Source organism: Manacus vitellinus, unplaced genomic scaffold, assembly GCF_001715985.3.
Source record: "Manacus vitellinus isolate BGI_N305 unplaced genomic scaffold, ASM171598v3 scaffold_27_pilon, whole genome shotgun sequence".
Taxonomy (NCBI): domain Eukaryota; kingdom Metazoa; phylum Chordata; class Aves; order Passeriformes; family Pipridae; genus Manacus; species Manacus vitellinus.
Genome location: NW_021940039.1, coordinates 1542567 through 1563143, shown reverse-complemented (window position 1 = coordinate 1563143; position 20577 = coordinate 1542567). Strand labels below are relative to the sequence as shown.

At 44.9% G+C, this 20577-nt stretch overlaps 1 protein-coding gene and 1 long non-coding RNA gene across 10 annotated transcripts in view; one reads left to right on the top strand and one right to left on the bottom strand.

Moving 5' to 3' along the window:
* The window catches only part of LOC108639980, a 42465-nt gene that overhangs the window by 10195 nt on the left and 11693 nt on the right, over positions 1 to 20577 (top strand). For both annotated transcript variants that reach the window (XR_003915869.1, XR_001920860.2), the window contains exons 3-4: positions 11339 to 11490; positions 14311 to 14423. This is a non-coding gene — a long non-coding RNA (uncharacterized LOC108639980). The remainder of the gene's footprint in view (positions 1 to 11338; positions 11491 to 14310; positions 14424 to 20577) is intronic.
* STRBP (spermatid perinuclear RNA binding protein) overlaps positions 1 to 20577 on the bottom strand; it is a 37402-nt gene that overhangs the window by 13583 nt on the left and 3242 nt on the right. For 5 of the 8 annotated variants that reach the window (XR_001920859.2, XM_018074140.2, XM_018074145.2 and 2 more), the window contains exons 4-17: positions 19770 to 19935; positions 17897 to 18041; positions 12441 to 12535; positions 11925 to 12020; positions 11108 to 11219; positions 10440 to 10537; positions 9898 to 10009; positions 9094 to 9186; positions 8007 to 8206; positions 5900 to 6058; positions 5007 to 5141; positions 4433 to 4573; positions 3773 to 3896; positions 1907 to 1951 (exon numbers count right to left, since the gene is read on the bottom strand). Coding sequence is in view for 7 of the 8 variants with exons in the window: in XM_018074140.2 (XP_017929629.1) it covers positions 1907 to 1951; positions 3773 to 3896; positions 4433 to 4573; positions 5007 to 5141; positions 5900 to 6058; positions 8007 to 8206; positions 9094 to 9186; positions 9898 to 10009; positions 10440 to 10537; positions 11108 to 11219; positions 11925 to 12020; positions 12441 to 12535; positions 17897 to 18041; positions 19770 to 19935 (1721 nt within the window). In the remaining variant the exon portion in view is untranslated. The remainder of the gene's footprint in view (positions 1 to 1906; positions 1952 to 3772; positions 3897 to 4432; positions 4574 to 5006; positions 5142 to 5899; positions 6059 to 8006; positions 8207 to 9093; positions 9187 to 9897; positions 10010 to 10439; positions 10538 to 11107; positions 11220 to 11924; positions 12021 to 12440; positions 12536 to 17896; positions 18042 to 19769; positions 19936 to 20577) is intronic. The other 3 variants (XM_018074142.2, XM_008931716.3, XM_018074144.2) reach the window with 2 other exon arrangements.

Sequence of the window (20577 nt, the reverse complement as noted above, 5' to 3'; positions counted from 1 at the left end):
AAACGTTTGTTTGGTGTTTTAATCTTGCCTATTTAAATTCTAGTATTTAACCTATGTATCCATTTAGAAATCACAAAGCAGCAACAGCAGGTATTCCAGAGCACCAGATGATCAAAGTGAAGTTTCCCAACATGCAACAGCTTACAAAGGCAAAGAGACATGTTTACCTTACAGCCAAAAAGCATTATCCCAGAACTTCGCATCACAATCATAAGACATTAAGAACAGAAACTCTTTATGTGAAAAATGGGGGCATCCAATTCCACAACGCTTTGAAGTCAGTGGTATGTCACATATACACAGCTAAGTGCTTAAAATCCAGCTCCCAAAATAGGCAAAAAGAGGAAAAATCCCACAAAACAGAAGGAATGAATGAAAAAAAGCAAGAAAAGCTGCAAGGAAATTTGGTAACAGTTGCATTCCTGTCTGCAGCAGGGAAAGGATTCCACATGTCACAGTGTGTCACTGCTTGTAAAAATACAGACATGCAGATGCCACTCATCCTGGTTATCCTCTGAGACTGTTGCTTGGAAAGAACCAAGGGGATTTTTTAAAAATCCGTACCCTAAACTAAATTTCCTTTCATTTTTCCCTGAGGAAACATGTAGCTGTTCCTTGTGTGATGCACCACAAAGGACAACACTCCATGGGACAGCCCTGCTGCCAGCTGCCCTTCTGTCAGAGCACGTGGCCAGTCAGCAGGTCTAAAACTGGAGAGGTTTGCTCCAGTTTTGAGAGGAGAATTCCACACTGAGTGCAGCCCGTGGGCCCATCCTCCATCCCCTTTCAGTACAGAATTGGACCAGCTGGTCCCAGTCAGGCAAAACAAACACTTTCCATAAAGCAGCAGCATTCTTCCCTTCTTAGAGCTTGTACTGCTGTAAAAGTCATGAAATCAACATTTCAAAATATTCTGAACTTTTATAATAGTATCAGGGGAGTTGGCATTGCCCAAGTGACACAGATTTGGGAGGAATAAGCACTGCAAATGCTAAAAAGCCAAAGTTTCCCATAGGAAAAAGTGCAGGCCTTGAAAAGTGCTGGCCATTTGAGCAGCAGGCTGTGAGCAGTCCCTGCCATGGGACAGGCTGCTGGGACTGGTGCTGGGGGGCTCAGTTGTGTGTGCCAGGACATATCACTGACTCCAAACTGCTCTGCTCCCATTGCCACATAAACCTCATTCAAAGTAACCAAAAGGGCCGGTTAGAGGAATGCATTGTTAGTCCAGCGTCAAACAAGCCAGTGGGGAGGGAGAAGCCAAGTTAAGAAAAACCCTTCCATCACAGCTCTCTGGTCATCAGCTCATTTTACAATCTCCATGAAACCAGTGCTTTGCCAGCCTAATATCACACGTTTCATAGTAAAAAGCATTGTGGCAAATGACCATGTCCTGGCTGCCTTCAGTCTGATCACTAACAGTCCAAGCAACCCAAACCCATCCTGTTGTCCCAAGCAGTGGTGGTTTAGCCTGTGGGAGTGTATTTGCCCATAGCCTTCACAGAGTTGACAGCATTAAGGGAGATTTGTCCACAAGCCACTTACACTTGGGGACAAACATTTCACCAATGTTACTGTAATGCCACTTAGCTAAATGTGGGTCAGAGATGCTGAAATAGGCCCTTCGGTAGTCTTTGAATGGAGCACGGGTTGGCTGTAAAAAGTAAGGGAACTACTTCCACTGGGTTCCAGTATAAAGGGAACAGGCAATTAGAACAAGCAGTCCTTCCACAGACCAGGCAAAGCAGAGGCAAAAAGCTACTCCAACCAAAAAAGAACCACAAGGTTATGGCATAAGAGTGTTTTGTCATGGTTTAAGAGCTTTAATCTCTCTGAGTTTCTCCTGGCCCTGGCACCCGTGGACGGCCCCCCCGTCGTGCCCGGGGTGTTACTGACAGTGTGTACCTACCGTAGGCTGGCGCCGCTGTGCTGTACCCATACGGTGCTCCATAGCCTGCAGGGAAACACAGACAGGGGTCAGGCACACCTGCACTGACCCTGCAGGGCACTGCAGCAAAGACACACCAACACCTGGAAGTGCTGCGGAAAGCACCAACATCCTGTGCAGTGGCCTGAAGAACAAGCTACCCAGGGACTGCCTCAAGCCTCAGCATCAGAGTTAAATTCCCTATTTCCTTTCCTCAGCATTTTCTTTTCAGCTGAATCCCTCAAGTCTGCACTGTCAGAGCACAGAGTTGGCATGACCCAGACGTCCCGTATTTGCTTATGTGCTTCCTAAAACACAAGTGCAGTCTATGCAGAGAACAGTCATTTTCCTAAATTTTCATTATAAAGAGGGGAGTGCTGGATGCCTGTGACAAATGCCACATCCCCATTGGTAAAGCTCCTGTGAATTTTGCTTTCTCTGCCATTTCACGCAGACAAAGTTCCACAGGGGACACCTGAACACCTCCACATAAACAGAGCAGGATCATTTTCCCCCAGAGAGCTAAGTGTGACTCTGGAGCGAGACAAAAAGCAACAGAGATAACACCAACATTGGTCACTACATCTCAGTGGTTCATGGAGGCTCTACAGGGGTTTTTTCTGTTGAGATTGCTTGTGTCATCACAAAAAGCAAGAGATTTCTGACAAGAATAGAGGATGGAGAGAAATAATCTGTGAAGGCCAAGGCCAATAAAAGCTTAACTGCAGCAACTGGGAAATTAAACTTATTTCTGGAGTAATTCCACACTGGCAAGAAGCATGCCCCTGGCAGGTTAAAGTGTCTCATAAATGACTCCTCAGGCAGACAGACAGTTCCAAAAACAATGTTAACAGCCATTAAAAATGAATTACTGGTTTTTAATATTTAAAATGACATGACCATACAGGAACAATGAAGACGGCAGGCTGCTGACTGTGCCAGGAAGGAAGGCTCCCAAACAACAGGGCTGTGCTGTTGGCACACTGAGCTGCTGGAGGGTGTAATTAGTGCTCATGCTGTAATCTGAAAACCTGAGCATGAGTAATGTAAGTGTTATTTTCTGGAAGCTACTGGATTTGCTTTGACTAAGGCATCTTCAGCATCTCATTCTTACAAATCTGTGGTTCTTAAAACAAGTGAAAACAGTGTCTGGATTCTCCTCCCTGTCATCTGCAAACCTTAGGCATGTTGTGGAGTCACAGAGAAAATGCACTTTGAAAAGGGGAAGGAGAAAGTGTCTGTTTTGTTAACTTTTTCTTGGTTAAATGTGAAATGGGAACGAGAAGCCTTTGGACTTCCAAAGCAGTTTCTGCTATCAGAACAATGCACGACTCCACATCAGCCAGAGTATGAACAGAAATTCCTTTATTTTTGGCCACCACAGAAGCTACTGATAGATGCTTCCAGGTGCAGTTCATTTAGAAAGTTTCTGGGAGCTCAGGGACTCTGGAGCCTCCCGACTTCATGTCCACAAGGGTTTCTTGGGAAGGCCACTCCTAATGCTAAACAGCACATGATCCAGGAGGTTCTTAGGTAGGAAGAGAGTTTTGGGAATTGTGTCATGGTAGTGAACTATGAAGAAGACAAATCATAAAATAATAAAGCTGGGAAAGCCATTATGCCCATAACTGTGCTCTGTGCACACCAAGCTTCAAGTTGTACACTCATTTTAAAGGACACGCACTGCCAGCTTTCCATCTCTTTGATTTATTTAGAGCCCCATGAATTCTGCCTTCTGCTTCATCTCAGATGATTAAAGAAATCACTTACACAGGTGACTGACACACATGAAAAAGAATGCCCTGGCAGACAAAAATTAAAGTATCAGCTCTGAGTGTGGTGCCTTACCTGGTGTTATGTATCCAGTAGCAGCAGCTGCCCCGACAAATGCCCCTCGTGTTAAAGCACCTCGTCCTCTGCCTCGAACAGCCTGGACTGCTGCAGAAACAGCTGTATTGACAACCCCTTTAGTCTGCCCAGAGTGACAAAAAATAGCAATTCAGAGAGTGAAAGTGTTGCTGGAATACAAGGCCACCTGCATTAAATGACCCCTTTCAGAGAGCTCTTTAACATGCCAGATGTGCCAGGCTGGCTGGGCGCGGGCTGGAGCAGTCTGTGCTGGAGGCTGTGACTGACAGGAACACGGCAGGCCCTTGCCCGGGCACTGACCACAGAGCCCAGCAGTTCCCTCACCCACACCCCGTTATTTACCTCACACTTGGTCAGCACTGAACATCACTGGCTTCTGACCCTCTCTCTGCTGCTCCTCCCTGCTCTTTTCCCACCTCCTTACAAGCTTCCTCTCCTCGACCTACAGCACTGTCTTGGCTTCTGTCTTACCCTCCTGAACCCACTGCAGCAGGCCAGGATTTCACCCCAAAGACAACCAACCACCTCACAACAACAGCAGCCCGTGTTAACCTTACTTTACTAGAATGTTGCCTCCTGTATCAAAAAACAATCCAGAGCTGGGATAACAGAGTCCAAAAAGCAAGTAACAATTCTTACCTGAGGAAGAATCTTCTTCTTCTTGTTGTTTGCTGCATTAGGCCCAGAAAACAGTTTTTCAAGTGCTGCTAATGCAGCACTTGCTTTTGCTACCTTCTTGTTTGGGCCTGCACCTCTGAACTTCTGCCCATCTACTTCTACCTGAAAATTGAGACATGAGTTTATGCCTAGTATTGATCTCTGGGAATACCACACTGCACCCACTGGGCTGAGGTGCCACCCACAGAGAACCTGAGGAGGAAAAAATCCTCTTGTGTTTTATGTGACAGATTTCCATTCATTCTAGATATGAAGCTGGTAAAGGATACCAGGGTTATCCTGGAAACTAGTGTATCCCATACACTGGGAATCTGGAAACCACAAGTGCAATTCAGAGAGGAGCAGTATCTATTGGATACTGGATTTAGCCCATCCCCTGGAGCTTTCCTTGACAGGAATCCCGTGAGGCTCCCCTCGATTTCATCAATGCCTTACAGACCAACATCCTTGCCTGCACTATACCCTGAACTGCAGCAGCAAGGGGCTCTGACCCATGGTAATGAACCCCCCCCAACTGCAGCTCTGCTGCACTCACCTCCATCACAAAGCGCTTGTCGTGGCTCCCCCCGGTCTCAGAGATGAGCTCGTACTTGAGACCTCTTCTCTTTTCATTGAGCTCCATCACCGGGTTTTTGCCACTTGCTGTGAGTATGGGACCCTGAGTTCTTACCTAGAGAGACATTCAGGGTGTTACTTTAGAGCCTTTCTCTCTTCAAAAGGCGGCCAAAGCTGCGCAGACCTGTATCCCAGGTAACACTGCCTTGGCTGCAGCAAGACGTGCTGCAGTGGGAAGTCTCTGAAGAAGGGCAGGAGGACAGACAATGGTGTCAAAGAAGTCACAGCCATTTGTTGGTGAGGGCAGTGTCCTCATGGCCTGGTCTGGTGCCTGCACAACCTGAACTTGGAACTACAACCCTGAGAGAATGCAGAGCTGAAGGTGGGGCCGTGGTGTCAAGTTCCTTGAAAGGGAGGGCTTTATCACCGAGAGGACAGACTGGCCTTCCCAACCCTGCACACGTCTCTGCTCTGTCTAATTACGGCCTGGCACTGCCCAGCTCTGACTGAAGGAGTCTCATACCCTGAGTCACGTGTTTGAGCAGAAATATCTGTCTGGAGAGCAAGGAAGGTAAAGCTAGATCTCAGCACACCAGCGGATCAGCCTGCAATGGAATGCTCTCAGCCTCAGTTACAAACAGGGTAGTTGGGTTTAAAACATCCCCTTTCCCTGGAAATTTCTCACTGGACTAAACATATATGTGATTTGAGTTATCCATGATAACACACTCTCTGGAAATTAAGTGTCTCCCAACTGAAAAAATTCATGTTTTAATATCTTTACAAGTAGAAGAACAGGAAAAAAACCCAGTAAAAAGCAAAAACCCAAAGCCCACATCTCTCTGTCACTTGTACCTTCCAGGCAATTCTCACCTCTAGGGTAGCAGAGGTGTCCGCTGTGGAATTTCCAGTATTATTGCTTGAGATTGAAGGCGTAGTTTCATTTTTACCTTCAGTATCTGATTTTTCATCAGAACTCACACACTCCGCATCTGCATCAAAACCAGTGGGATACCCCATGGCTTGTAAAACCTACAACAAAGCCCCGGGAAATGAACTGTGACAGAGGCAGCGGGACAGGAACAAATACAAAGCTGATCACAACACCAAAAAACATCCACCATACACTTAATACAAGCAGATTGCTCAGAGTGTTAGTTTTCTCCTATTTGAAATGGAGATAACCATTTCAATGGATATCAGTGGGGAATACAGTATCAATGGGGAAAATAATTCCAGGTTTCCAAAAGTGGAATCAACACAAACAAGAATTTTAGTCTCAAAGGTAGCAATTACTCATGAGCATCTCGAGAATTCCTTGTAAAATAAGAGATTAAAGACACTGTTTAAAAGCCCAGTCACACATGATGTTTCCCCTCTCTGTGCCTGTGGACAGATCAGGAGATGGACTGTGGGGCAAACAATGCAAACAGTCTTGTGAGTATTAAAACCTTGTACAAGATGGTACTTCTGGAGCTCAGTTCCTTCAAAAACATGCTCCACTAGCAAGGCCAGCCTCTCCCTTCACCAGCTTCCTGACCCAGCCATGCAGAGCTACCAGACTAAAGGAATCTGAGAGGAACCTGAAGCTCTGCTGAAAATTTAGTCCCAAGAACAAAGTCTGCAAAAACCACTTTGTTCCAACCCTCAGCTGAGAACTGCACAGGTAACCCCAGGCTCAGCTCCCATGCCATCGGGGAACATCTGGCTGCATTTTCAGGGCTTCTGCATTTTAAAGAGGTCAGATTAGAAAGTGAAATGGTCACATTATTCCCTCTTATAAGAGTGGGAAGGCAGGGCCTGGATCTGCTAGGAAAGGAAAGAAAGAAAAACAGCAAGTCTCTACCACACCACCCATTTCCTCTTGGCTTGAATCGTGGATGTTTTGATGTGTAAATTTAGAGAAAACGGAGCTGGGTTGGCACCAGCACAGATCTGGCTGATGCAGAGAGGTTCAAGGGCAGAGCAGTCACAGATTTTCAGGGCAAGTGGGTTTTTTGGGCCTTTTTTTTAACAATTGCAGGGAGGGAGGCAAAATAAAAAGAATAAGGCAGAAGGTCTGGAAGGACACACATGCAGAGAGCTACTTTTCCTGGAGGAACAACACATGCCCTCAGATACTTCTGGACACTTTGAACTTGAAAGCACATAGGACAATGGGATTTTGAAAACTGAAGTCAAAGGAAAGCAGAAAGTTGCCAGATGAAGCTTCTGAAAAGGAAATTCTTGTTCAAAACAAAACAAAGCACAGAACGACAGATGGGCCTGTTCCTGTCAGAGGTGCAGTTCTGTTAACAGAGGTTCTTTCACAGAACCACTTAGGTTAGAAAAGACCTGTAAGATCATCGAATCCAACCATTGGTTACCCCAGCCCTGCCAAGACCCCACTGAACCATGTACCCAAGCACCATATGTGGGGGATGCTCACACTGGGTGTTCCAGTCTGTCATGTAGAGCACCCCCAAGAAGAACAGCAGGTTGACTCGTCCCAGAATGAGACCACAGTCCTAGTGGAAATTTGACTGGAGACCCATCATTTACATCCACTGCTCCTCCCAGTACACAAAGGTACTCTTTCAGACACTGAGGCCAGGAAACAACTCCATCTTTCCAGGTGCTCACAAGCCAGGAATGGACAGAAGGAAGGGGAGAAAGAGGGAGCCACCAGCATGCTGTTTCCAAACCAACATAGGAAGGAATAGAACAGAACTCAACTGAATCCCCCCCATCCAGGGCTTGACCACCACATTCAGTCCATTGCAACATGAGCTGACCTGCAGAGCCCTGGGAAGTTCTGCCCCCAACAGCACAAACCCAGTGATGCTCTTTGAACCATGCCCAGCCGTGTTTAAAGCACACAGGAAGCAGCTCAGCTTCATCCAATGTTTTTTAATTTTGAGGTTTCATATTACTAGTTCTATCCACATTTCATACTCTGTCCCAAGATCTGGGGTTAGCAGATTACTTGAGGCTGCCTTACCTTCACTGCCACATGGAGCTTGGCTGTTTTCTTAGAAGGTCCTGATGCTTCATAAGTCGTACCATCAACATCTACAGACATTGTGAAGACTGGGGCATGGACTGGACCAGACTGTGACAGCAGCTTATACTGAAGCCCTGGCCTGATTTGGTTCAGCCTCATCAGAGCATTCATGAGATCTATTGCTTTACTATCTAGTACTAGTACAAGATAGTAGAAAGGGTAGGGGAAGGAGGGGGAAGGAAAATGAACAAAACAAGATGAACAGAAAAATGAAACAGTTTGCATTTCAGTGCCTTCTGTTTGTATCAAGGAGCAAAACCACCCCTTGGCCTCTCAGAGGTTGAGGAGAGCCATAATGCTGTTAAGGCTTTAATAAGATTAATTATATCATTTAATATAAACTATAATATTTAATATAAACTATATTATTTAATAAGTCTAATTTGGGGTAGCAACTATAATTACCCAGTTTTTATATTAACACAACTCCTTTGGAGCTAGCTGTACTCTTCCTGGCTGCTATAAAAGGAGTAACAAGTTTTATAGGTAGTGGGGAACAAGGTCCAGAGCTGGCACCCAGGTAGCACAGTGCAAATGGCCCCCAGAAGGACTGGATCCCAGCAATGCCAAGAGACTTCCAGTCTGTGCCTATATGCAACATTAACGTTTTGTAGATAAAACATTTTATTTTTTTTTGTGGGAGGTCTTGGGAGACCAAGAAGGGTAATAATGCAGAGTCCAATCTTCACTCAGCAAAGTCAGTGCAGTACTTTGAAAAACCCACAGTATAGGGACATTAGCAATAAAATCCCTCAGCTGCTTGGACAACTTCAATTCTAGTGTAACTTGACGGGTAATCCCAGTTAAAAATGCAAATCATTCAGTTAGTAAAACATGTCAGGGGAAATTTCGATGCACAGTAAGAGATGTGTTTGACATTCCAAATGCGGGGTGATAGAGACAACATCTTTTTGTTCCAAAGACTTTTTCACATGCTCTACCACACCAACACAGAGAAGCTTTTAAAGCAGCTCCCCCTGTACAATAGATCTTTGAAAACAGAATGGAGAAGTGCTGCACTTACTTTTCCTCAGATTACGCTTCATCTTTTTATTTGGATCCTTGTCATCCCCGACACTGTCTTCAAAGGGTCTCTTCAGAGCAGACGAGCCTGTACCTGGGGTATAAAGTTCCTTGTAATATGGATATGCCATTAGAAAAACAACATTCCACAGCAGGAGTCTGATTAGTCCCACACGGTTCCTTGCTTGTTTATAGTGACAAGAGCTCATCCATCAGTCACAGCTCTCTTACTGCTGCACAGAAGCCAATATTGGTTTACTGCTCAGTGCACCAGGCCAGGCAGGACGTCTGTGGCCAATACCAGGTGGGAGACAAGCCCTGCAAACCTGCAGGGCTGTTTTCCACAGTCACTCTTAAGGCAAGAACTCCACTAGTATTGTTTTTACAAAAAATACAAGTGGAAATTTATTCTTATTAGATGTATATTGTTTTCTAGGAAGAATCCTTGGGTAATTCTTATTATGGACACTCATTATATGCTTTTTGACAGTTTACAGTCTTTACTTCCCAGCATAAGAATCAAACACTACTTCTGCTCTTTGGATGCCAAAGGCCTTCCTGGTTAAAGAAATTCATCAGCCATATTGTAGCAGTACATCTACTCCTCTCTTGGTATTTCTAGAGAAGAGAAATTCCAGATTTTCTCCTAACTATGAAATATTTTTTTAAAAAAATCACCCCACATATAACACCAAGAAAAGCCTCTACTTCACATTCACAGCTCATAACTCAGGAACTTCACCCATTCTAAATTAACCCCTAGTTTACTGCCCAATCAATGATTTTTGGAACAAATGATACCTACCTTCTTTGTCAGTTACTGACCAGGAATATTTCTGAAATGACTTATTGGATGGGAGGGGATCCATTTCCAACACCTTATAGATCTGCCCAAAGGCTGATAGTCTGAGGGCATGCTGCAGGGGGAGAGGAGAAACAGGGGTTACATCCCAGCAGGACTGCACATCAGCTGGCCAAGTTTGTAGATAAGTCTGTAGACACAAACCCCCTCCTCTGAGGAGGCAGCTTCTCCAGCTGGGGAGAATGCCACTGTCCAAAAACGTACAGCTGGTTAATTCCTGGCACACAGGGTGCAGGGGCACCTCCCTGAGGGGAGCCCACCCAGGGCTCTGTGCCACGGGCACCGAGGTGGGATGTGGGCAGGGCACAGGCATCCCACTGCCTGAGGGGACTCACACACACTGACCTCCTGCACTCCTGAACTGGGGTTAACCTGGCCAGGGTAGCACCCCACAGGAACTGCCAGGGCTGCCATGGAATAAGTTCCCCTGGCAGAGGAGAACTGAGCTGCTCTCCCTGCTGCAGTCCATCTGCAGGGTGTCCTACCTGGGCACTGTGTGTAATGGCTTCTTTTTGCTGCACTGTCATGTCAGACAAAGCGTCCGTGGGCTCGCGCTCGCAGGGGTCGTGCAGACCCGGCCCTCCTGGCGGGGAGAGAGAGGCAGAGGGATTACTGGGAGGAAGGAGAAGCAATATGGAAACAGGGGCTGACAGGGAATGCTGAAGGCTGGGACTGGCTGCTGCAGAGTGGGGAGCACACCTTCTCCAGCAGGGAGTCAGACCTCGTACAGAGCAAGCTGACCCCGAGGTTTTAATCCTTGCAGTACTGGCCAGAGAATTTAGCAGGGTAATGCTGCATGTGTGTGATAACATGAACTGAAAGCAGTAGGTTTAAAAATAAAAAAATCCAAATAATTTGGACAGCTACATAGTCTATTTATTTGTAACCTCTTAATGAGATCGGGGTTAATTTACACACATTCCTTTCATCCCCCATTAACCTCTCCTGCAGTGGCAGTACTCATTCACACAGTGACCACCATGCAACCTCCTTTTTTTTTATTATTTTAATTTTACACAAGAAACCATTAGTTTCACTCCACAGCAGATTCAGAGTTCAAGGCAGGCATTTCTCATCTAATCCTACAGCAAGAGCTAAATTTAAAGCTGGCTGATCAACCCCTTGTGTTCCTGGAGTTCATTTGGCCCCTTACCGGGAAGCAGAATTCCAGATGCCAAACACTCCATGACTCGTCGCAACGCTTCCCCAGCGCCCAAAGGTCTATTACAAGTACCTATAGATTTTTCACATATAAGCTCGAGTGGCTAGAAGACATTAAATTACGATTAGTATGGACACAAGGGTAACTGTGACTGCAGTTAAATATGGAGGGGCAGAGGGGAAGAACATTCACATCAGGTGACTCATTTTTAATCCACTACAGGTCTAATGGACAGGCCCATCCCAGAGGAGGCCACATCCTCGTTCATGGCACACGTCTTTGTCCCCTGCTCTGAGCTGCCTTCAGAGGACACCAACTGCTCTCCGCTGTCTGCCCAGGAAGTTGAAAAGGAGGAGCCTCTCAGGCCAGGTCAGGTGAGTGTTCTCTGCCTCTCAGAGGGTTTTCAGAGAGAAACACCATCACCACTGACCTACAGAGTGTTCCCCTCTGGGCACGAGAGCAAACCTGCCCCTCTGGAAGGGTAAGAGCTGCTGGCAGGAGGGGCACTGTCATGGGAGCAGGGTTCTTTTGGAAAGCTAAGCAAGAGGGATTGAAGGCAATGAGTGGGATTCTCTTGCAAATGCTCAGGGCTGTGTGAGGCCCACAGCAGTGTGTGTCCTTCCATGGCATCAGTACACGTGACAGACTGAAGGAATACTCTCCTTCATTTCCCTACACAGGGAGAAAAGGGTAAGGGGTTTAAGGAGTAGTCTCATAGAGGACACTGCTCTCTCCAGTCCAGACATTGCTACAAGTCTCAGGAGATCTGAGACCTGACCTCGTGGCCTTCAGCTCTTTCTGTACTTACCCAGCCTTTCAGTGGTGCCCATGTGGGGACTCTGTTGCACAAATCCCGCAGAATACGAAGGACAATTACACATGATTTTAGTCCATTTGCCCTGGCCTAAAACAAACAAAATGATTCCAATACACCTGCAAAAGCCTGGCCTTCAATTTTGCTTTTCTTTTTAAATGCACAGAGTCCTGGGATAGATTTTTTTTTTAAATTATTATTACTTAATGCTTAATCAGCTTCATGCAAAATAAAAACACTTCTATAAAAGTACAAGACTTGAATTTAGAGAGACATATAAAAAAAGGAAGCGAAATGTCAAGACTGCTTTTGTAGCCTCATGACAACTCTGGACCAGCTGGCTGTCTCCCTGCCACGTTTGCCCTCGCACGGTACAGCACTGGGGTCGGAATTCTAGACCTTTGCTCTAGGAGGGACCAGTCAGAAATTAAAGAGGCATTAAAATTAAAAGTGTCTCAAATTAAACCTCGTAAGGCTACAATAACAACAAGGTAAGAACAAATAGCCAACCTGAAACCATTTGGCGTGCCGCAGAGACGCCAAGGCCTCCAGGCATTTCTGCCTGTCCAATAAGTCCGGAGGATCTTTCATCGCAACATTATCTACTGGTAAAAATGGGATAAAAAGAGACAGATACAATTTGACCAAGGGGTTTCTGTCACAATACAAAAAGAGCGGCAGCATCTCAATGAGATAATAAGACTCCCAGAATTTTAAGTGCACTGTGTTATTTAATTTAAACAAGCCATTAAAAGGTAGTAAATGTGCACGTGTGCAACAGAAGCAAAGGCATTCACTCCTTGTAAAATAATAGTAATAATAAAGGTGGCCACTGCTACAGACAATCTGGGATCTTATTAAAAATGTAGAACACATTTCAGGGCAGAAAATAGCTATATAGCACTTTTTTTTTTTTTCTGTTGGGATGTATTGGGCTTTTTTTCTTCTTCTTTTCCTTCTTTGTGACTTTTATTCCACAAAGGTGGCACAGAATTTCAAAGTTCCTTTGGACAAGAGGAAGATATTCTCAGGGGGGTATAAAAAAAATTGTATTAGAAAGTGAAGTTACATCCATGCAATTGTTGAGAATTCCAGAGAAAAACATTGAATATATTTGAAATAGGATTGCATGGACAGTACTAGCCAGTATAATTCAGCAAAAGAAATACATGGGAAATGCTAGTACAATATTGTGGTTTGATTAGTCTTTCATATAACCAGAGCATATGAAAGAGTGAGAGAGTTTGGTAACTTCCACATCATGAATGGATTCGACAGGAAGTGCCCTCTTGTAAAAATCTGCCCAACAGCAACTGAAATCAACAGAGGAGATTCAAAGATGCATTTGAGAGACAAGACACTGGTATTCTCTGTGCAGGTTTACACTTTTTTCCCCCTTTTTTCCCTTTTTTTCTTTTTTTTTATCCAGCTTGCAACAAACTGCCTTTAGCAGTCACATCTGAGTCTGTGTTAAGGGACATTATGCATCAGTCCCTTCTTCCCTATTTATTTATTTTAATCCTAAGGAGTTCAGATTCTCTGGAAACTGTATAACTGACAGATTTTGCACATCTCTGAAATCAGATTACAAAGGTACTAGTTTTAGCTGACATGAGAAGAACACACTGGAAGAACTAAATGAACCCATGACTCAACTAAAACCTTGAATATGTTATTTTTCTCTGAATACACCATTACTGTTGACTTAAAAATAAATATACTCTTTTCATTAGTCATAATGGTCTTTAGACACCCTTGCAGAACTGAATGAAATACAAAATCCATTTCAAATGGAAGACTCTGCTAGATAAGCCAAGTCCAGCAAGACATTTAAAATACCAGGACAAGGTAGGAGAAAAAAGTACCATCAGTTTGTAGTTGAATTTATTAGTGACATCTTATTAGTGACATCTCCAAGTGCATTTTCAGGGGTTACTTTGAACAGTATTGGCTGCACGAGCAATTGCACCTTTAATGTTAAAGCTGCCTCCCCTCCGATGCCCTTCCCTGGGAAGGTTGCTCTGGTAAAAGCACTTTATGTTATGATGGAAAAAAGAGCCCAGAGCCAAAAAAACCCCCACGAGTGTAAAACTGAACAGAACCAGTATCTTGTCTGACAGGTGATGGCTGCAGTTCACAGCTGCTGGCTCAAGTGCTATAAGCTTATTTTCTAACCCCTGTGAACTTCACAGCAGATATTTGCATTGTTTGTTATTGCCCTCTTCAACAGCATTCCAGGATTGGGATTAATCACTCCTCTTGTCTCTTTTCCAAATGAAGGCTGCAAAGTCTCAAAGCACTGGATTTCTTTGAGCACAAAAGGTCACTTTGGAATGCAAGATTTGTTTTTAAATTTCCTTTGCAATTTCGTTCTTTCCAGGAGTGACGTTTTGTGGCACGTGATTACTGAACATCCATCCGTGTATTTCTGTGAGGAAACTTCACTGGGACAATATAAACATCTGCTTAAAGCTCAAGTATTGTATCAAACAGGTACTGTCAATGAATGATCAGAATCTTATTTTAAAACGTTAGAAATGGCAAAGGTGACTGACTGCAAAATGATTAATTTTTTGCAATGAACTGGGACTCTAAGTGTTGTACCAGGCTTTGCTAAAGTGTGTTGCAGCCATTGACAAAGTAATTTAATTTTTCCTTTAACTTAAAAACAAATAGAGTAAGTGTCATCTGTCATTCAGGGGAACCAAAGACCTCCTAAGATTTGCTTCAACAAGTTAGAATCATACTTCTTTCTACAGGATTAAGGGTGTTTCCCAAGGTCTAATTTACAAATATCTTCGAGGATTTTGCCAATTGCCAGTTCAGTCCCAGTGTCCTGATGTTGCAGTCAGCCAACTTTTGGGGGCAAGATTCTATTAAACAGAAAGATGAAGAGAACAGGCAGTGAAGAGGGCGAGCGGCTTGCAGCGGGCTCCCTTCGGACCCCTCGGGAGAATGGCATGTTTCTTCATGCTCTGCCAGTCAGGAAAGTGAGACCCAATCGAAATTTCAAATGGGATTGCAAAGCTTTCCTTTTTCTCTTGTAGTTTTAACAATGGCAATGATCCAAGGGGTTTAATAAAGAGTAAGTTATAAGGCCCTGACATTAGCTCCCACTGTTCAGCGCAGAACCAATCCCTCGGGAATTCTCTCCCCACTGCTGGACACATTCTCTTCACACAGGAGCTGCCAACTCCAGTCATTTGCAGCTGTACAAGGAGCCTCATCTTCTCTGGAGAGGGAAGGTCAAAATCTGGGGCTTGTTGCCCCTCCAGAGGCATTGGCCCCGTGGGAGCCCCACTGGCCACATGTGCCCGGCCAAGGGTGGCAGAGGCAGACAGGCCGGGTAGTCCTGCTCCAGGAGCAACAGGATCTCAGCCCCACTTTGGGAAACCAATTGTTTGTGATTACATCATTTTGTTGGTACTGTACACTCAGTAACAACAACTGATTTGCAAGCTACAAGGTTCTGGTTTGGAAAGCCCAATTTATATTTGATGCTGTGACTAAAAACTCAGTTCCTTAAGGGGTTTAAAATTTAAACTGATGCAAAATGCAGGAATTTTAGGTGCTTGGCTTCTCAAGTCAACATGAGAAAGCAGAGCTTTATGGGTAGCTGTTTGTGAGAAACACTGAAATGCACACACACACTGGGCCACTATTTATTTTTGCTAACGAGCAGCAAAAACAAATAGGACAAACACCACATCTTAAACATGAACACTTCTCCAAAGAGGTGGGGACTGAAGAGAAATCCAGGAATGTTTTTCGATACATTCTGACATCAGGGCATGAAGGCACACACAGCATTCCTACAGAACAGATGGGAGCACTGGGACCGAGGGCCGTTGGCCTGACCTTGCCGTTGGTTAGAGGACAGATTAGTGCTAATCCCACCGACCGAAACCTTGGTCAGTGCCCCGCAGGCTCCGCGCCCGGAGCCCGGCTCCGTCTTACAGGGAAGATGAAAGGCAAGCTGAGCTGCACTTTGAGCTCCTTCATTCGAAAGAATGCAGGGGGTAAACTAAAAAGTTTGTAAAACTGCACAGGAAGTGTATTTACATTTGGCTGCCGTTGTTCAGGGGTACTGGAAAAACATGGCACTGCTTTGGAGATCAAGGTGTTTTCACCAGTTCCTCCAGTTATTTTCCCTTGATATTAGACATGAAACTTTTTTGGTCTGAATCTAAGTGAAAGTCACCTAAATGTGGTTGGAAGCATTATGAAAAAAAGTATCCCCTCCATTTTGGTTTACTTAGTGACATCTGCACAATGCTTCACACACCTTGAAAAGGAATATAAGTGTTCCCTTGTGATGAATCAGTGTGTCAAGGAACCTGGGCTTTAAAACAAGATCCATGACCCTGTTCCCTCTCTCATCAGCTGTACAGAATGACACACAGAACCACTCCAAGAGAAGTGGTAAAACCAATTTAAGTTTTAAAAAAAATAGTAGAGAACTTTAAAAAATATTTTAGTATACTGAAAACAAAATAGAACACCTACGTATTAAGTATGAGAAAGCATAAAAATTCCAATCCCCCTTCAATCTGAGTTCAGAAGACCCTGAATGTCACTGCTGCAACAGCATCACTTTTTGCAAGAAAATACTTGGGCAGAAGCCTTTGTGCAAAATTGTATCCCCTTGTGGGACCCTCACAAAACCTTCCCCATCAGAATTCGTTCTGCACTTTGTGCTCTCCCATCAACATGGATCAGCTGCAGCAGCTCCAGGGCTGATCTCAGCATCTTGTGGGAAGTTGAACAACTAAAGCAATATGCAGTTTATTTTTAATGGCCTTGTAAAGAGCGTGGTTACTAATTTGAGAATAAACAGCCAGTGCAATTAGGGGATCTTTGCCATTCATCTGTTCTGTAAGATTTTCTGCATTCAGCTGCTGCCAAAGTGTTCCATGTCTTTGGAAGGGGATCCTTCCTGCCATCGCCTCCAGCAGAGTGAGGAGCAACTGACCAACATTTCCCGGCCCGTCGGTAGTTCAGGTGGGAGAGGGAGGAAGCAAAGGACTCGTGGCAAGTCTAGAAATGGGAAGAGAGCGACAGGGAGTTCCCTAAGCCCACACGGGCCCAGCTGCCTCAGTTGTCATGACAGAGAGTGGCCAGTTGGTCAAAGGTCTGACATCATCCAGTGGCAAAGTTTCTAGGGATAGGTTTGGGAAGCGGAAGCAGAAATTACTGACAAGATTTAAAAAAATACAACAGAGTATGGCTACGTTTGCTCTTCTCTACTGCTCTGGGTTTGTTTCCAACCTCTCTGGTCCTACCAGTGAACATTCCTGTCATGGGATTCCTGTCCAACACGGGCACGGAGCTGTGTCGGACATCACGCCGTAGGGGAGAAGGAATGGAAAGGACTAAGTGACAGTTTTCTAGATCTATTTTGCTCTAAGGACATGAGGTACAATGTTCAATTCAGAAGCAAAAGTGCTGTATCACAGCACCGTAACTTCAATTGTATCCCAGTTAGGAAATTCCTAAAGCCAGAAACATACACATCATCAACCAATAAAAACTGAGGGCCAGGACGACACACTGGCGAGCTTTGCAGGAGAGGGTTTTTACATAAAAAGAGAAACATTTTTATGAGTTTTTCAAGAAACTATGAACCAATCCCACTTGACTGACTTAGTTTGCAAACAAGACTGTGCAGCGCCAGGTGCTCAGGAATTAAATCGCAAGTGTAAAGAAAGGAGAACTGAGATCTAATTGTATGTCAAAGTTAACACTGTAGGAATATTGCTGGCCAATGAAAATTAGGTGTATTTACATGAAGATTAAGTGACTGGTGTCTTTTGAAGGCACAGGTAATGTAATCTATGGTGGTGATAGCCAGTCTTGTCAGTATGTGATGCACAGCTAAAAGCCTGCTTCCCAATTTAACCCTGTGCTGCACAGTCAGGGCATTTAGCTAGAACAGTCTGAAACCCAAGTTAAAACGCTCTGTGTACCTCCTTCCTTCTTCTCTGCTTCATCTCGGATGAGAGGGGACGTGAGTATCACCTTCAAAGTGAGCTTGGGCTCCTTTGTGTTACGGATAACAATAGCTGCCTCATTTACATGCTCCTCCACCAGATACTTCTCTTCTGTAAGTTTCTGAAAGTCACCAACAAAGATTTCAAGAATCTCCCAATCAGCTGGAAGACTGCAGAATCTGCCTGTGTGCCTCAGCTAGTGAGAAGCCCACAAGACACTGCAATAACAAATAAGGCCTTGCCTTCCTCATTAAAAACCATTTCAAACATTTCTTTTCTAGCCCATACTACAACTGCCTTACCATTCGCTCCATTAACATGCATTGTATCCGAGTTCTCTGCAGTGATCTCTCTGCAGGTCTCTGAGCAGTCCTTTGGGACTCTCTCAACCTCCAGAAGCACAGCGAGAGCCCCAGATGGCTCAGAGTCCTGCAGCCATCCCTTCTGCGTGCGAGTCTGGCTCACAGACCATACGGGCAGAACATGGATCTAATGTCTGTTCCGACTCCTTCCCCTGCTGCATCTGCTCTCCCGCAGCTCCTTTATTGTTGGGAGGAGAATGGCTGAGCATCTGCTCAGGATGAGCCTTCAAAGCAGCAAAGCAGAAGCTGCTGATGTCTCTGTACTGCACTTGCTCCTTTTGTCCACTAATGGGCCTAAACCCTCCTTCCCCCCCAGCACCTGATCCCTCTGCAGAACCTCTCCTGTCCTCCATGCCCAGACAGTTGTAGCGTTTCATGAGTCACAGCCTCATCTTTGCTGTAATCCCCACCATAATTCCCCCCAGGATCTTACCTGCCTGTCCCTTGAATTTATTCAGTCTTCACATCTTTTAATTACATCTACTCTCCTGTTTCATCTCACTGTTTTTGAAGCACACACTAACTTTTGTTCTCACTTTCAACCCTCCTCATTTCATGCCTCACTACAAACAAAATTTACTCTTTAATACTGAATACATCCCTATCATTTTCAAATAAGTAAAATGAACTCTTTACTCCTCAAAAGATCCTTTGCATTTTCAGCTATGGATAGGGCCACATCTGCAGGTACAACATTAGCTCATTAAAACAAGCCCTTTGTGTGAGCAAATAAATGGTGAGAACAGCTGTCAAGAATGGTAAAACACAGGGAGAAAAGCAGATCAGGAGAAAAGCAGATCGAGTTTGGTTGTGGTTTGGAGAGGGGCACTTGCAGTGGAATACCTGGGCAGGTCCTTGGCACCAGTGTTTGTCAGTCTGGAAGCTGAACTGATTCCTCAGCCTCAAACTCGGTCACAAAGGCAGTCTCCCTAAACAAGCTGTAAGTGCTGCCTGCTGCATGCCAACAGCAGAATTAAATAGCCATAAATAAAATGAACACGAGCTCGTGATTAACAGGAGCCAAAGCGAGTGACCACCTGCAGTGACACGTTCTCACCTCGGCAGCACAGAGGGGCTTCTGGGGGAACAGCCCCAGTGAAGCAGCTCCAGGGGGAACTGCAGGTTCAGGCAGGAGACAGGACAACAGCAGGGACTGAGTGACCCACTGGAGCAGGGGAGGTTCTGGGGCTGCAGTTCAGTCACACTGAGCCCAAGAGCCCGAATGTGCTGGGTTAGTCACACACACGAGGGTCATTGCCCTCAGGGCACTGACAGCACAGACAGGAGGAGGCAACAGCAGCAGGAAGATGTTCTGTTTTGTGAGCAAGTACTTCATGGCACCACATTAAACATGTCACACGCCCCAGATTTCGTCCTAGATTCAAACTATATTCCTTTATATCACTTGTCTGTCTTCCTGGAACAAATTGCAGCCTTTCCCCAAATACCCTTGGCAGTGCTACCAGGACTGCCCCAGATTAACTCACCTGAATTTGAGCTGGGAGATTGTCTTTAACGATACATAACAAGGTCTTTGTGGGTTTTTCTTTGCACATAAGAACCAGCTCCAGATCCATATCATCTTTTATCAGCAAGCCCTTTGCAACCAAGCCAATTCTCATCACACCACATAACGTCCGACCGCCTTGATCCCTGGAAATGAAACAATTTGGGCTAATTAAAATGGCATTTTACTCTCCAGATGCAGTTTAGGAGAACCTTTAAGAGCCACAGTAAAGAACTTCCAAAGCAATGTAAAGACACTTTAGTTTTGAGTACTGAAAGGCTGCAAAAAAAACCAGTTTTGCAGATTGGAATTGCTTAAAAACATGAAGAGAAATACAAGAAATGTTTCTCTGATAGGTCATCACCAGGCTCTTGTCTCATCCAGTTGTCTCCAAAGCATTTACTGCAGGCTTGGATTACTTTTTTGAAAACAAAAATCAGTGTTGGTGTGGGGCTGAGCTGCTGGCTGGGATTAAACCACAACAGCACTGGAGCCTTAGCAAAGTTGGACTGCTGGATTATAAAAACTTTTTTTGTCTATTAAACTGCATGAGCCCCCAAGCACGTGGCTGTGGATTTGCACTGGTGTGTTACAGGGACATATATTTGCTTAAAACTGCTGAAAGGTTTGTCTGCTAAATGCAACTTCCCAACACCACAGTAAAACAAACAAAGAAATGGAGAGCAACTGCTGCCCACACTGGGCTCATTGCCATTCCCTGCTCCCACCACAGAAAGTCCAAATATATCCCCTTCCTTCTATGAACCTTCACATGCAGCAGAAGCAAG